The sequence below is a fragment of the Halyomorpha halys genome, unplaced genomic scaffold (genome assembly GCF_000696795.3).
Source record: "Halyomorpha halys isolate HHAL.00 unplaced genomic scaffold, Hhal_1.1 Scaffold715.1, whole genome shotgun sequence".
Taxonomy (NCBI): Eukaryota; Metazoa; Arthropoda; class Insecta; order Hemiptera; family Pentatomidae; genus Halyomorpha; species Halyomorpha halys.
The window spans coordinates 294,343-310,596 of record NW_027107843.1 but is presented as its reverse complement, the minus strand read 5'-3'; the positions used below and the strand labels follow the sequence as shown (position 1 = coordinate 310,596).

The window sequence follows — 16,254 nt, the reverse complement described above, 5'->3', positions numbered from 1 at the left end:
CATTTTCTATATATTTTTCAATATAATTAGTAGAACAGAAAAAAATCAATATTTTTATGAATATTTCTATATTATTAACATTAAAAATGGTAAAAAATAAACAAAATTATCAATTAATCATATTTCACCTCAGGTATCAACCAGAAGGAATCTCCCCTTCCTACTCCACCCCCAATATCTCATGAATGGAGATTACCTTATCTTAACATGAACACATTTACTGATAGCGATTAGAGCAGTCTTTGAAAAAAATTACTTATCTCCAGCAATGTTTATAATAATATAATAAACTTATAATGAGTATTGGCCAATGGACGACAACATTGCAATCCCTCAAGGAGAGATCATAACACTAAAATAATTAGAGGGAATCTTGGCAACCTATCCCACAACTTTTACCATATTCAGGGCCTTCTCATCTTACATGAAAAAAATTATTAATAGGGAGTAGAACAACAGTCTTTGAAAAAATTTACTTATATCGAGCTGCATTATAAAATTAGCTACAAAAAGCAATAAGTGTGGAATAAAATATAATTGGAGGGTCCCTTATCTTACCTAGAAAATATTTACAAATAGTGATTGGAGCAGTTTAAAAAAATCATTTATATTGAGTAACATTGTAAAATTAGTTAAAACAAGGAATCCACGTGGCGGTGGTTATAATTTGATTCTAAAATATATTCATATTACCTATTAACGTTAAGAGGTATCTAACATTTTAAGTTGGTCCCAAACATTTGTTTAGGTAACTTAAATTTAATATAATTTAAATGGATAAAATATACATTTATTTGATATTTACAAAATTACATGACTATGCATACATTTACACATGGCAATAGTCTGCTTCAAACTATGAAGACTTGAAGAGCTCTGGCAGTTCTCCAGGGAGCGGGCATATACTGAGCCACTCAATAGTTCCTGCAATTGTTGTATGGACAACTGTGTGGTGTTATAAGTTGTATTATTTTACACCTAATTTTGAAAGCTAAGGTTTTGATTTACACGTCAAAATGAAATACAAAATGTGGACTGAAAAAAAAAAGAGAGAGAATGTTACATTGCTATTCAGGCCATACCAGGAACCTTATAAAGGAATTCACCATTACAGTCATAGTAGCAATCGTTCACTTTATAAACATGGGTTTTAGAGTTGACCATCTTCTCTTTTGGTATGGTTATTTTCAATGGTACTTTATCAATATGTTCATTCATCACAGTAGTTTTTGTAACACTCTTTTCGATCAAGGTAGGTGATAAAACAGTTGAAGGCTTTCGTTGCAGTTCTGAATCTACCTTGGGTAAACTTTCCTTCAAATTATCAGCATCATTATTTTTTACTTCTATTTCACTCCTGTTGGGGATTTTATTGGACAATTCTTTTTTTAACTGTTGAAGGGTATAATATTTGTGTTTGAAAGGTAGAGTACTTTTTTGTTTTAAAATGTAGGTTTCTCCTGTGTGGGATGGAGTAAGATTGTTAATAACAGAACACTCATTATTATTGGGGTAATGAGGTTGTGATGATTTTTCTTTAAAATCTTTTACTATATCAAGAAATTCTGATGATGTGGGTAAAGGATTATAAGTCTTGAGAGATTTGTCTGGAAAAACAAAAGAAAAATTATCTTAAATTGGTTAACAAAATTAAATTAGTAAAAGCAAATAAAATTTACTATTATAATAGGTTGACTTATTAATGTCAAGCTAAATCTATTTGAAGAGTTTCATAGTACCTAGCAGAGTTGGGCAAAAATTAGCTGTAGTTGAAACTAATAGCTAATATTGCCATGGATACGATATTTAGTCATCAATTGTTCATCCATGAATAAGAGTCGTATCCATGGCGATATCAACTATTAGTTTCAACTATAGCTAATTTTTGCCCATCTCTGGTACCATTTATTAGGAAGCAGCCAATTATTACTCAAACTACATGAGTATTTTATATAATTTATTCAAATTCCTGAGACTGGTATTTATCTGTTAAATAAATCAATTGGTATCCTTATTAAGTGTCAACATTCTTTATTATATCAATAGACCAACGTTTCAGCCATCCTCAAGAACAATCGTAAATATAAATTCAAACCTCACATCAAAATTTTTTTTTTTTTTAATTTTATTTATTTATTGATATTTACAACTGTATAAAAAAATACAACCAGTAAATTTGATCATAATGACATAATGATATGATACAAGATGTAGAGAAACTACCCAGTTGTAGAACTCTAAAAACAGTTTACAATATAAGGTCACGAGGCCATCTTCTTTTCAGGCGCCTCGGAGGATTGCCAGGAATGGAAGAGGAAGCAAGGTTAGAAACGAGTGGGTTTGGGTGGTTAGGGAGTTTATTATGGAAGGAATAATATCGGGTTCGGGCTAGATCGGTTACACATCAAAATTTAAAAAAATGTTTTGCAGGCTATTTTGCCCAGGTTATCAAATTCAAGTCAAAATCACACTATTTTTTTAGAACTTCATTAATTTTTAAAACTTTTATTTTAGATTAAAAATACACTATCCACTATTAGATAAACAAACTATTTATTATCTAATAGTGGATAGAGTATTTTTTATCTAAAATTAAAGTTTTAAAAATTAATGAAGTTCTAAAAAAATAGGGTGATTTTGATTTGAATTTGATGACCTGGGCAAAATAGCTTATAAAACATTTTTTTTTTAAATTTTGATGTGAGGTGTGAATTTATATTTAAGATTATCCTTAAGGATGGCCGAACTGACCAAAACGTTGGACTATTGATATAATAAAGAATGTTGAGACTTAATAAGGATACCAATTGATTTATTTAATACATTAGTATTGTTAAAAATAAGAGATAGGTATTGCTCAAAATATATAAAATACAAATCTTATGTCAGTATGAACATTATATATCTTCAGAGGATATATCCCACTCATTTCTCTCCTGTAGATAAGGGCTACAATAATTTTACCCTAAAATTGTTAAAAAAAATTTGTTTAATGTAGCATGACTAGTTATAGTGAGTGAGATTGAAGATATCTAATGATGAGACAATGGTAGGGAAAGGCTTAGCTGTCAGTTTTCTATTATTAGTTTTTAAAAACATTTTCTAGAGTCTAGTGTAATATTATTATTTTTTAGTAGAGTTTATAGTTAATTATATTCCATTTAATGAGGTTAATTATTAGTGTATTTTTTAATAATTCGATAGTTATTAGCACCAACAGTAACAGTTATTATTCTGTAAAAAAATTATTAATTATATCTATGGAATTTAGATCAACAAAAATATGATAATTGTGTGAAATATCCTGAGTTTTTACTTTTGACCCCTATCTAACCATTTCTTACATATCCTGTATGTAAACAATCTATTCTAACCAGAGTGAGGAGGTTAAGTATTTATTCTGTGGCACAGCTATGAAATATGAGTCAATCCACCAAGGCAAGAATTGAACAGGTGCTCCTACGGACTCAGGTTTGCTAAGGTGACACCTCAACTCAGCTATATTGGCTTACTTTCCTTACCAAGATGAGGAAAGTATTATAATCTAGTCAAATTTTCTATATGCAGTTTTTAATCAATATAGATTGATTGATCGACTTAGAGGGCACTGAAACATATAGATGTTTCAGTGCCCTCTGAGTCCGAAGAATCTATTTTCGGCCAGTCTTCCATTAAATTTCCATGGTCATCTCTTAAATGAGTGGATCACTTATGTACCTTTTTTTTCGGAACAATTTTGAGGACCATTCTCAAACAAACTGCCATGTTGACTTCCTAAATCTTTAAAGGTTGTAGAATTTCCCCCTCAGCTTCTTTATAAAATTATGTCTGATTACAGTGTGTTCTGGGTTTCTATTACACAAGCTAGCAGATTGGGAAAACTGTAATTAATAGTCAAAATGGTAATTATTTTTTTATCCTTCTTGAGCATTAAGCTTATAATCCAATAATAAAAATTATTATTTGACCATTTAGAACCAATCAATATTCAGAGTTGTGATAGCATAACAAATACATTTTGAAAACATATTTTATAGTTGAACAGATCAAGCCCTTATAATGACTATCCTTTGAAAATGAACATGCATCATGTTATCGAGCATAACATTTTGGAAAATGAGTAACCTAAAATTTACTTAAGAATGTTTTTGAGAACAATGAATTAATAAATTTTTATAATTATAAGCATTTATCAACAGAAAAGATTGAAATACTTATATCAACAGTCACTTCTTTGCTTTGTATTTGATTCATACATTTTCAATAATGGACACTTGTAATCAACAAAGACAAAAAAACTAAATCTCTTTCCCTTTAAAAAATTTAGGTTTTACTTTTCAAGATATGTACAATTCAAAAATCAAATAGTTTTCTTTCTAACAGAAATATTACTTCTATAAAATGAATGATAAGTGAAGTGCAAGACTGAAAACTTTCAATAAGATATTAATAATGAAGTCAACCAGGAGTTTCAAATGTGTCAGATTTTAATTATCTTGATAATTGAACTAATGCTGACAAGACTTGGATGTACAAAATGTCTACAGACTTTTGAAGTTTCGAATAATTTTATTTATAGGATTTCTTCAGTTCATTGATAAAAAAATTTAATCTTGAATCAATCTTTTTATATTTTATCTTGGAATTAATAAATTGGCTTTTCACACACCAGCTCCCCAAGCAATAACTAGTTTTGATGAACTAACACAAAAAGTAGTTAGAATAAAGATGTGTTTAAGTGCCCGTGATATGTCAATGCTCTCTATTTTGAGATGTGAAAAAAAAATGAAGATGATCATTAAAAAAATCATACGAACCTGGAGTAGGCAAACTGACAGTTTTTGCTCTTGATATAAAATTTTTAATATGATCATTATAGAAATGTGGAAGTTTTAATTGACCAGTTTCGAAAGCTTTCCAATTATTCTTAACAGAAGTGTCATGATTAACTATCCTTTGTGGGGTCATTGGCTTCCACTGCGATTTGATTAATTTCTGAAAAATAATATACATGTATATTATTACCCTTGATACAAATAAACTATAAAAAATCTGTTAATAAAACAACTTATTGTACAATATTAATGAAATTAGAAAATAATTCAATTAATAGCTTCAAACATATAATACTACATAATGATGGAGATATTATTGACTCATTGTAAAAGTAATCAAGGAAAAGTAGGTCATGGTTGCGACCAACAAAACACAGTAAGTATAATACTGATTTTAATGTGACAAATGTTTAGTTTTAAGTTGTAGACTTCCATCAGTGGTAATCAAAACAAGATAATAAAGTATGGTAAACCATAAAAGAGAATAAAGAATTAACTTTGTATAAAAGGAAATAATTACTCAATGATTTATTTCTTCAAAGCAACCCTAACCAACTTCTCCTACAAGTTGGTAATCCAACGTTAAAGTCCAATAATAATTGGAACATAACATTTCAATAAACTTATTCAATAAACAATGCCTATTACTACAAATAAAAAAAATATCTCATTAGGAAGACAGTAATGACCTTGATAATGTCTGCAGTTGCTGGAAAGCATTCAGAAAGTTTATCCAGAGACCAAGTAGTGGAATCCGAATTATATAGAAACCTTATTTGCTCCTTCTCAGACCAAGTTAAAAAATTGGGATAAGGCTCCTTTCTGAAGAACTTTCTTTCAATTTTTTTTAAATCAGCAACTCTGTGATTTTTCTCCAATCTATCATGAGAAAATTAAGAACAAATCATCAGATAGTTGTTACTGGTATAAACAAAAATATTAGATATTTTGAAGCACAAAATACCTTTTATTTAGAGCTACGATTCCACTTTCTAAATTATCTAAGCTCTCTTCAGTAATATTGGTATTCTCTATATCTGGATGATCTTTCTTGATTATTTGTAATCTTTTACTTATACCACTATTTCTAGATTTATAGCCCCTTACAGTATTGTGTAATAATTTCATAAATTGCATTATGATTTAGTAAAACAACATTTACGTCTATATTATTTTAAAATCCAAGAGGAATTAATATTTCTAACAAAAAATTAATATTTGTAATATATAAACAACCTCCACTTTGAGACTTGTTTATTGGTAAATGTTACAAAAGTAATTCCAAAGAGACTCAGAAGTCACCTCCAAGGCGTGAAAAATATTAATATTTTAAAATAATGAACATCAATATAATCCTCCACTAGTCTTGGATGATTATAAAACTAGTTTATAAATTTAATTATTTCACATTTTATCAGAAATATACAACCATTAAAGATGTCCCAGAAAGGAATTAATGATGGGTGGTTCTAAGATTTCTCATACCTAAGTAAATTAACAGACAAGATTTGACAAACTATTTCGCGATAACAGTTAGTGGTGTACTACTGTAGTGCAACTATTTGATATTTACTAATGTTACAATGGGTCTGGTGTGCATAAACTGCCACGTTGAACATTCATATGCCATGACAGTGAACTGTTGCAATATATCAACTTTACCAACTGTTATGATGATAGGCGGAAAAACATTATTCTTATATATTTGCCCAAAAACCTAAAATTGTGTCAGCCTCAGGCCCCTAAAAAAATTTCTTCAAGAACATAAAATTGTATCAGGCCCGGGCCCCAAGAATAATCCGCCTTGAACCTCTAAAACAAAGTCGTTCAATGCTGCAAAATTGTATCCGATATGTATTTAATCAGATCAGTGTTTTCTCAGGTCGAATTTTCATTCCATGAGTTCACCACGAAATTAAACTCGACCTGATATGACCGGAATTGTACCAGAGCCACTGAAGACTCAAGATTGTAAAGCTGAAGCCTCAGCTCCAACGGCCTCCTTTTATTGGTTCTATCTTCGGCCCAACTTACTATTTTACTCTTTGGCCAATGAGTCATTTTTCAGAGTAGGTGAATTATTTTACAGTTATTGGTTTAGTTCTAGAAATAAACCGTTTGTTGCAGCCATGGAAGAATGAGTATAATGGAGAGAGTAAGCTGCTAAAAAAATTGAAGATATCCAATGATGTAAACAAGACCTATCTGTTAAGACAAGGCGGTACTCCACCAGGATATCTTTACTGGGTAAACAAATTTTTGTTGGAGTTGTTATTTCAATATCTTTCTACATTTCTTTCTTTGAGAACAGGTTCCTCTCGCGATTGTTACTCGCTGAGACTGATGTATGAAAGTTTTTAATATAAATTTTATATTGATATAACTTAGGTATTTATTTGGGAGAAGAGCTATACAATAACCATACGAAATCCCATGATCTTAAGACTTTTATTAAATTTACTTGTGGGGAGTTCCATCCTAAGGTCGGATTTAATCTCCCTCTAACTCTTCTTCTCCTTTTTCCACCCACGTGATGAACGAAGCAGGTGCTGTAAAGTATTCTATAAAAAACCAGCGATACCGATTACAGACGGGTTTTATTTTATAGATAACGTTCGTCGCGAGCAGATAAATAAAATATCGCTCACCTTACAAAAAGTAGGAAATGTTAGTATAAGAAATTTCTGTGCCAAAGAATAAACATCAAACCCATAAACATTTCAATACAATTATGAATTCTAATTGAGTTATGAATAATATTATTTATATTTCAACTTAATTTATATTTCTCGCTAATTTTCACCTTGTTCTGTTAGGAATAAACCACTTTATATCATAGTAACTACATATATATTAAATGGTTCTGGAAATCCTCTTGACGTATTCTATTCCGTCTTGGTGAAGAACTTTTGACATATTCTCTTTAATATTCATAATTAATTTAGAAACACTTTTGGTTGTTTTCATGAGATTAATTAATTCTAAAAAGAGAAAATAATCACTTGTTACATATCATGTTATGAGGCGGACTACTTTTATAAAATGTAGTGTACCCCCTCCTACCCTATTTTATTGTGTTCTTAGATTAAAAAAATATGTTTTATCTATGAAATTGTTTTTTCTGTTTTATAAAGGTTATGCAAATTGTTAAATATACTCTTAAGACAACTACCGTCTTAGTTTTACACATTGATACACTATTATTCCACTTGTATTTCTTTTTTTTTTTTTTTAGATTGAATTACAGTACCATGTCGATTATAAAAATATAGAATTTTTGCAGCCATTTTGTTAATGTCTACGACTTTCCTAGTCATAAATTTTGTTTTGTTTGACGTACATAGTTGTAAATATTTGTACATTTTAATGCTTTAGTTACTAATCTTTATTTTGTTTTATAATCTCGCGAAAATGAATTTATCTTCATTGAAACTATGATTAATGTGTAATAAAGAATTTTTCTGTTTAAGGTAAAGTTATTAACTTTTTTCCTCAATAATTTTCCTTATTTGTTAGTTATTTTAGTGTTCAAAATTTAATCAAATAATTATCTAGAAATAATAAGTGTCATGAAATTATAGTTTCTAGTTGAATCAAGATATGGGAACTAATCAACAGTTTTCTTTGAGATGGAACAATTATTTGCATCATATTACTGAAGCATTCGACTCTTTAAGGGAAGATGAAAATTTGGTTGATGTTACTTTATGTTGCGAAGGAAGGAAGATAAAAGCTCATAAAATGCTGTTATCAGCCTGTAGTTCCTATTTTAGAGAGATTTTTAAGGTAAGTTTTATTCCTCTATATTAAGGCAATTTTTCTGTTTTATGAAGTTCATTTAAGTATTTAGGCCTCTAGTGACTTAATAATAGTTTTTTTCCCCCTGAAATTGAGTTGTATATTTAATTTGTTTAGTAATCAGCGTGTTTGAAACTGGTATATTTTTCAACAACCACCTACCTTTGTTATGAATGTGATTCTGCCTATAGACTTATCAATCCCTGCAGTTCATAACTTAGGCATATGAATTATTGCAAGATAAATTTAAACAACGTTTTGACATTCGTCCAAATTGCCATTAAATGAAAAAGCGTTTTGAAGACCAAGAAGTTGATAAGAGTGTTTTTGTTATCACTACACTCATTCTGACCATAAAATGAATACTTATAATCTTAGCTTTTTCTTATGCCTTTGAGTCATTTGAAATGATAAACTTGTATCTTCTGAGTTATCCTATTGAAGTTTTGAAATTTTCATTGCTTCCTATCGATAGTGTCATGCTCACTTTTCAGTTTTTGTTTTAATTATTTTTAATAGATTTGAAATATTAAATTTAGTTAAAAATATATTCAAGTTAAGTTTATAATTATAACTTCAATTGATACTGTTGATTATGAGGTAATGATAGGTTTAGAAAGAACAGTCTATTGCTATTTATAGGTCATCAATTTTATTGTAATAAATGTCTGTCAAGACCTGCCCTGCTAGAATTAGGTTTTTTAAGAAATTCAAATTTTTCTTAGCATAACCCAAATATTGAAAAATTGATTTAAATTAGTATATTTGAGATTCTAAATAGTAGTAAATAGATTAGACAAATCATTGGTTTATTATTAAATATAAATTTTTAGATTGGAAGAATTTTTTAGATTTTTATTAAATATTTCTTAACGCACTTTAGCCGTGAGTCAACTCCTGTGGGTTCTTGGAGCCCTCCTGGGATACCAATTAGATTAAATTGGGTACCTTTAATTGGGTGAAAATCAAAAAAATAATGGGTCGAGCATGATTCTGACCAAATCACCTCCTTGCACAACTGTTGGTCGAGTACAGTACTAAACCCCTGACCCTTCATGGGTTGTAGCGATGTAGATTTTAATTTTAATAATTTCTTAACTAGTATATCTTATGGTAGAACCATATATATCTTGTTTTGACATTAGAGGTTTTGAGAATAAGTGAATAATTTGTTAAAGTCAGATTCAGAATCTGTTGATTTAATGGTTATGTTAGTGTAATTATTGTGCAACTGAAACATGTAACTAAATTAGTCATGTAATGACTTCTGCCCAACTCTGTTATACACTGAAAGAACTGAGAAAAAAAAAGAAGTTACAACTGCTTTATTTGATGTTTCAAGTTAAGGAAATGGTAATAACGTAGTTTTTCCAACTTTTTATTTTCTGAGAAGATTAAAGAAAAGGTATAAATGTTTGAAAATAATGGATTTTTTATCAAATAAATTTTAAATATGTTATTTAAATAGCCTTACTAATAATGGTGGTATATTATAATAAAATATATTTTTTTGAAGTGCTTTCCTTTTTTTAATTATTTTTATTGTTCTCTTAGGAAAATCCATGTCATCATCCTATAATTGTTTTTCATAATGTTAAGTATGAAGATTTGTGGGCCTTAGTTTCCTTTATGTATAAAGGAGAGGTGAATGTTGAACAAGAAGGTTTATCATCTTTCCTCAACACAGCTGAGCTGTTGGAAGTCCAGGGACTAACTGGCGGGCCTAGTAGGACAGTTAGTATTCACTTATTATTTCAAATTTAATATTTCCTTCATTTGTTACTTCCTTTCTTTACTTACTACTAATGATTATTATTTGTTTTATCAGGATGAAACTGATGATGAAAATAGCCAAGAACCCAAAACTAACAGGAAACAGAGCTCCCCAAAATCATCTACGAGGCCAGAATCTCCTGTTCCTAAAAGAAGAAAATTGCCTACTGACGATGGCCTAAAAAAGGAACATACTAAATCACCATTAGCACTAGTCAAGACAGAGCCGGATTTCTATGGTGGCGATTCGCTTGATGAATCAGAGGACCAAAAACCACAAAGTCTTTCACTTTCACAGAAGCTAGATAAAAATTACGATAATAATTACAGTGATGAAAATATGGATGGATCTTCTGAAATAGGTATTGCACATGATCTATGATGATAGTATATGATTTTTAATTAAGAAATAGAGAATCAGCTCAGGATAATTCAAATTTCAAAATACTAGTTAATGAAAATTAATAGAAATTAATTAAATGTTTCTGAACTAAAACTATGTTAAGGTACATCCAAGATGCACACTGGTTTTCTGAGTCAGACAATCGGTTTCGACTGTTGCTGAGTCGACATGTTTATAAACCTTTGTACTTGTTTAATACTAAGTGGCTTCTTTCTCCTTTTCTTTTTCTTTTCCACTGAGAAAATTGTTTCAAGCATTAAGGACCAGAATCTAGTGAAATCAGTGAAAGTGGAAAATGAGAGTGTGTCTATCTGGTTTCCACTATCATGACGTATATCTGGAGCATTATTGGTAAGTCCTTTTTAAACAATTTTCCTTAGTGGATCATTAGTACTGGAGATCACTTTAATAAATACAGTCCATTTAAAATTTTAATTTTTATACTACACTCAAAAATGAATAGTCTTGAGTTGCAGGTCGTTTGAAACCTGTATGAACAAATTATTCTGTTAAACATCTGAGTCAGACTGTGCCAACTGTCTGCTTCTGAAAACTAGTGTGGATTTTAGACCTACCTTTTGATTACATTTGAATTTATCAAGACTATCCACTTACTGGCTTGAGATTTTGACTGCAACATCAAATTTATGTTTAGATTGATTGTTTTGATATTGTATTTCAAATAAACATGTTTATATTTACCGTTTATCAATATATGCCTGGTCAATAGATAAAAGTTTAGTTGTGAACTAAGTTAACGCTCTGACATCAGTGTCATTAAACTGTGCTGGCTTGGGAGCATAGATGATAACAATGGTGTCATCAAGAGAAGTCACTTTTCTAGCTTCCATGATGAATGGAGCCCTAGTACCTCCATTTCACCTTGTATTCAAACTGTGCTTAATATTGTCCAAGCTTCGACAAGCTACAATTATTCTGAGTTCTGCCGAATTTTAAGATTTTTACACTCCTTCAAATTTTTTTAATTCTTTATTTTCTCCTTCTAATTTATTAAAATTTATTTTTTGAAGTATATACATTTATTTACTTATATACTCTTTTATTTTAAACTTTTCGTCCATGTTCAAAATTGTTTTGGATTATTTCATGTTTTTTAAATGTTTTATAGAAAATGTGTTGAAATACAGTGACTTTCTAGAATCCTTATTCAGTAAAAAAAACCCTGCAAAACATTCAGGAATGAGCTAATTAATTGCATATATAGATTCAGTATTTAAACTTTATTTGACTGAATATTACGTTTTATACATTATATAATGCTTATTTAAATTAAAGTAAAAGAAAATATATGTATTCAAAATATCATACTTCTAAGTGGTTTTCATGGGGAGCGCCCGTGGTCTAAGTGTTAACATTGATGTAATAAAGTTAAAAAGAAAAAAAAAAATGAATATTTCAGAATTTTTATTGAGACTAAAAATAAGATAGGCAATAAAGAGAATGGCCTCAGTAAATAAACTGCTTGAAATAAGCAGAATTTAAAATAAATTATCGCAAATTCATGAATATATTCTTGAAAATAGATTTTAATACTGTGATTGGAGTGAAGATGAAAATCTTTGAAAACGGCTAATAGTATAGGTCGAAATGTTGTAGAAATGTGATATTTAAAATAAAACTGAAGTTTTTATATAATAACATTATATTAAATTGTATAATTATGTTTTTATATAATCATTATTTTACAAATTCTGATCTTAATGCAGTTTATTAGTTTTTTCCTTCATTTTTTTGATTGATATTAAGTGATATATATTTTTAATATCTAGGTACCGCTGGCGGATCAACTAATGAAATGACCAATATGCCGGACTCCCTTCAGGGTAAGTGTAATGTATGTTTAATAGTAGTCTTATTTTTAGTTGTAAAACTTCATTAAAAGCTAAAGGTTTTTATTTTAAAATATCATTTGTTTTTGGAATATTGTTTTTTATTTTTGTTGTTATAATATAAAAAAAAAAAATGGTTTAAGCATGCTATATAAGTCAGAATTTTTTTCCTTAAGAATCCTAAACAAAAGGAGAACATTTGACATTTAATTAATGAAAGAAAATTATCAAAGTAAAACTAATATAGTAAAATTTATTATTGGAAGTGAAAAAATATTTTTATGCAATGAGTTAACTACAATAGAAATTCAATTTAGAAAATTTGTGTTCAATCTTTTACTAAATTAAATCAGGTAACTGGTGTATTATACCAGGAAAAAATCATGTAGGTTGTTTTGTTTTACAGATGATCTAAAAAGTACCTAACATTATAAGTTTTTATTAAAGAAATTTTTGATGCATTACTTTTGTATTGTTAACGAAATCTTCTCGATTTGAAAATATAATAGGGATTTCCATATATGAATGTTTTTGAGCAATATTTTACTACGCACATGGTTCTAATTATTTATTAACTTTTTTCTAATGTTTATTATTATTCCCATGATTTATTGTATTTGTGTTCGACATTATATATTATCATTTAAGGATAAAAACTAATATCGTGACTAAATCAAGTCAGCTTCAAGGGCTACACTCAATATTTTTATTTCGTTCCCAAGCTTTTCTGCTGATGGTTGTATCGGTCAATGTTATCTGCATATATTCTATGAAATATCGATCTTGTAATGGCGGACCTACCAGGCTTGAAGTCTCTTTGGTAGTCTCTGACTCTATGACTTTTTGAGTTACAGATTGCTCAATTAACACGTTCGTCGCTCAGTATGAATCGGTCGAGTTTCTGATGGGCTCAAATACTAGGCTCTGCGTTGAAAGGAAGAAAACGAATAAAGTATCTCACCATTTAGAGGTTCGTAAGAATCCGCTGGGCAAGTCTATTAGAAGGATGTGTGTTCTATGTTATCAGAAGAAAAGACTAATTCTCGACCGACAGGAAGTGAAAAGAAATGTAAAAAAGACAACAACATATTGTCCTATATGTCCAAAATCACCCCAGATGTGTATCAAGTGTTTTAACGAATACCATGTTATTCAATAAAATATTTAATATTATATTTAATCTCAATGTAATATAAATTAATGTATAGTATATATAGTTTGTATATTTTATATTTTCCAATACTTATTCCATTAAACTCTCGTGTTAAAAATGGAGTTTTAATAAATTAAATATAAAATTATATTTATCATGACGAAAATAGGCATACATTTCATATAGACGGGTGATAGTTCCCCACAAAAGCTCATCCATTAACCAGATATGGGTTATGTGGCAAAAAACGTGTTAAATAATTATTAAAACAAAATGTTTCTAATTATTTGGTTTTTTATTTAAACTTGTGTAAACTATTACATCTTGCCATTTTTAAACTCAAAAGTTCCACTTGCTTAGAAATGGTTTTCATATTGTTTGCTATTTAATTCCCTGGAATTTCTTGAGAAACACTTAATGGCATTTTTGTTGAACCAAATCACTGAAAACAACATTTACTGCATTTTATATTAAGCTAATCTTTGTGATTTAGATAGCTTCATAAATACTGGAAATTTATATTTACGAACACCACAAGGGTGTGGTAAACTGTTCTCTTTCGGCTTTGTTTTCACTTTGAATGGTACTCCCCTGTTCAGCATAACTTCTGTAGTAGATGTGAACTATTTACCTTCTCGGTAGTGTTTTCATTTAAATTCACTTTTTCATTTTTTACGTTCACATAGACTAAAAGTCTTTCCTGACATATTGATCCAAGTACCAAGTGAGTTATCTTGATTTGATTACTTATCTAATCATAGACGTTTTATTAGAAATTTATCGATACAGGCTTCTTATATACGATAAGATTAGAAAATACAATTTAATTCATGTGTTTGTAAGATTATTTTTAAATTAATAACTATTAATAATGAAATATGTTGGTTTTAAAACCCATTTTCAACAATCATTTACCACGCAAGACATGAGTTTTAATTTTTTATTTGTCAAGATTTTACCTGTTAAATTGTATCATATTTAAAATAAATAAGTTACTTATACTCTGAAGTTAACTACCCTTGCGGTAGTCTTGTGAAAGTCTTTTTCTTTACCTTTTCATGAGAAGTCAACTATGAAGTTGACGTCACAATATTGGGAAAGGAGGAAGAATAATGTAACGTGATAACAGAACGGAAAATATTGGAAGGAGGTACATTTTCATCTTTTATGCTTCGTACATTTTCGCATCTTATGAAAATGGCTTGATAACTAGTTTGCCTCCAAAGAGGAACAGTTTTTTTGCTATGAAATTCATAAATTTCCAGAAAGATGGGAATCACATAAAGCTAGGTGTAGGTTATACTTCAAACAAAATATTTTTTTTCATTTTCATACAATAAACGTGTATTTCCTGTGGTGAAATTATATATTTACATGCATGTAATAACTTCATTAAATAGGAATCAGCAACTTGGCAAGTGAGTTGTGGATTTAGAGCCATTATTTTGGATTATTTCCATTCTTAAAATAATTTGTAATGGCATTTATAAAAAAACTGAATATGAAACCGAAAGAAACATTCAGATAAATTTAATTACCTAAATATTTATTTAAATTATTAGAGAAAATATTAATATAAGTTCTTGACAACTGGAGCTTTGTTATTTTATAATTTTATGTTTCTAATTAATACAACATGAATTACTCTGATCAGAATACAGAATCTGTTCCTCAAATGATGTATGTATCAAATGATGAATATATCCAATTAATTTTTCATATTGTTGTTTTATTGTTATTATTTTTTTGTCTTGTTTTTTATTGCGGAAATTAGTGTTGTAACCTAGACTGTTTGCTCAATTTTTTTATTAATTTTATATTTATAAATTCTGCACAGAAGATTATTGTTTGGAACTAGCTTCAAAAACAAATAAACTATATATGAATAATTTATATTTTTAAATTATCCTGCATGTATCGTAACTCTACTTAACAAATTTTATTAAGAATAGTCTTCGTCAGAACTAAACATAGATTTGAACAAAAGTATGAAAATTCTACTTTATTAAAAGGATTTGAATAGTACTGTGCATGTTGCATCATAAATAATGGTCATATATATTCAATTTAGATAAATAAGGAACACATGAAAATATAAATGATGAAAGGAATATGGTCCGGGTGCGGTCAAAAAAACTCAAATAGTAGAATTATACTATTTTATTGAGCCAACTTTTCGCCCCACATTGCAGGGCTTCGTCAGAGCTAAAAAAGATACAAACACATAGTTACAAAAGGAAAAAAAAACAAGAGAAAAAACATAAGTGTAAAATAACAGGGGTATAAAATGTAAAAAAGTAAGATATAATAAGAAAAATTAAAGGTTGTAAATAGTAAATGAAAAGGGTAATAGTAACAGATAGATAAGAAAAGAAATATTAAAGAAAATACAAATAAATTTCTGGTAGACTCCTCAACTATTTTTCTCAACACCCTTATCAC

At 28.9% G+C, this 16,254-nt stretch overlaps 2 protein-coding genes across 5 annotated transcripts in view; one reads left to right on the top strand and one right to left on the bottom strand.

Annotated features, from left to right (window-relative positions):
- Positions 1 to 774: 774 nt before the first annotated feature.
- On the bottom strand, positions 775 to 6,114 carry LOC106685597 (neugrin). The gene is made up of 4 exons (XM_014428375.3): positions 5,800 to 6,114; positions 5,525 to 5,714; positions 4,818 to 4,995; positions 775 to 1,607 (listed from the first exon to the last, which is right to left on the bottom strand). The coding sequence occupies exons 1-4, from the start codon at positions 5,970 to 5,972 to the stop codon at positions 1,072 to 1,074; spliced, it is 1,077 nt and encodes a 358-aa protein (XP_014283861.1). The 5' UTR covers positions 5,973 to 6,114; the 3' UTR covers positions 775 to 1,071.
- A 1,913-nt stretch (positions 6,115 to 8,027) lies between these two features.
- The window catches only part of LOC106685598 (broad-complex core protein isoforms 1/2/3/4/5), a 32,422-nt gene continuing 24,195 nt past the window's right edge, over positions 8,028 to 16,254 (top strand). Inside the window, exons 1-6 of one of the 4 annotated variants that reach the window (XM_014428376.3) lie at positions 8,028 to 8,305; positions 8,417 to 8,621; positions 10,188 to 10,367; positions 10,462 to 10,768; positions 12,600 to 12,653; positions 13,514 to 14,096. In XM_014428376.3, coding sequence (XP_014283862.1) covers positions 8,436 to 8,621; positions 10,188 to 10,367; positions 10,462 to 10,768; positions 12,600 to 12,653; positions 13,514 to 13,818 — 1,032 coding nt within the window. In that variant the 5' untranslated portion in view covers positions 8,028 to 8,305; positions 8,417 to 8,435 and the 3' untranslated portion in view covers positions 13,819 to 14,096. Of the gene's footprint in view, positions 8,306 to 8,416; positions 8,622 to 10,187; positions 10,368 to 10,461; positions 10,769 to 12,599; positions 12,665 to 13,513; positions 14,097 to 16,254 lie in introns of those variants that run through there. The other 3 variants (XM_014428379.2, XM_014428378.2, XM_067046204.1) reach the window with 3 other exon arrangements.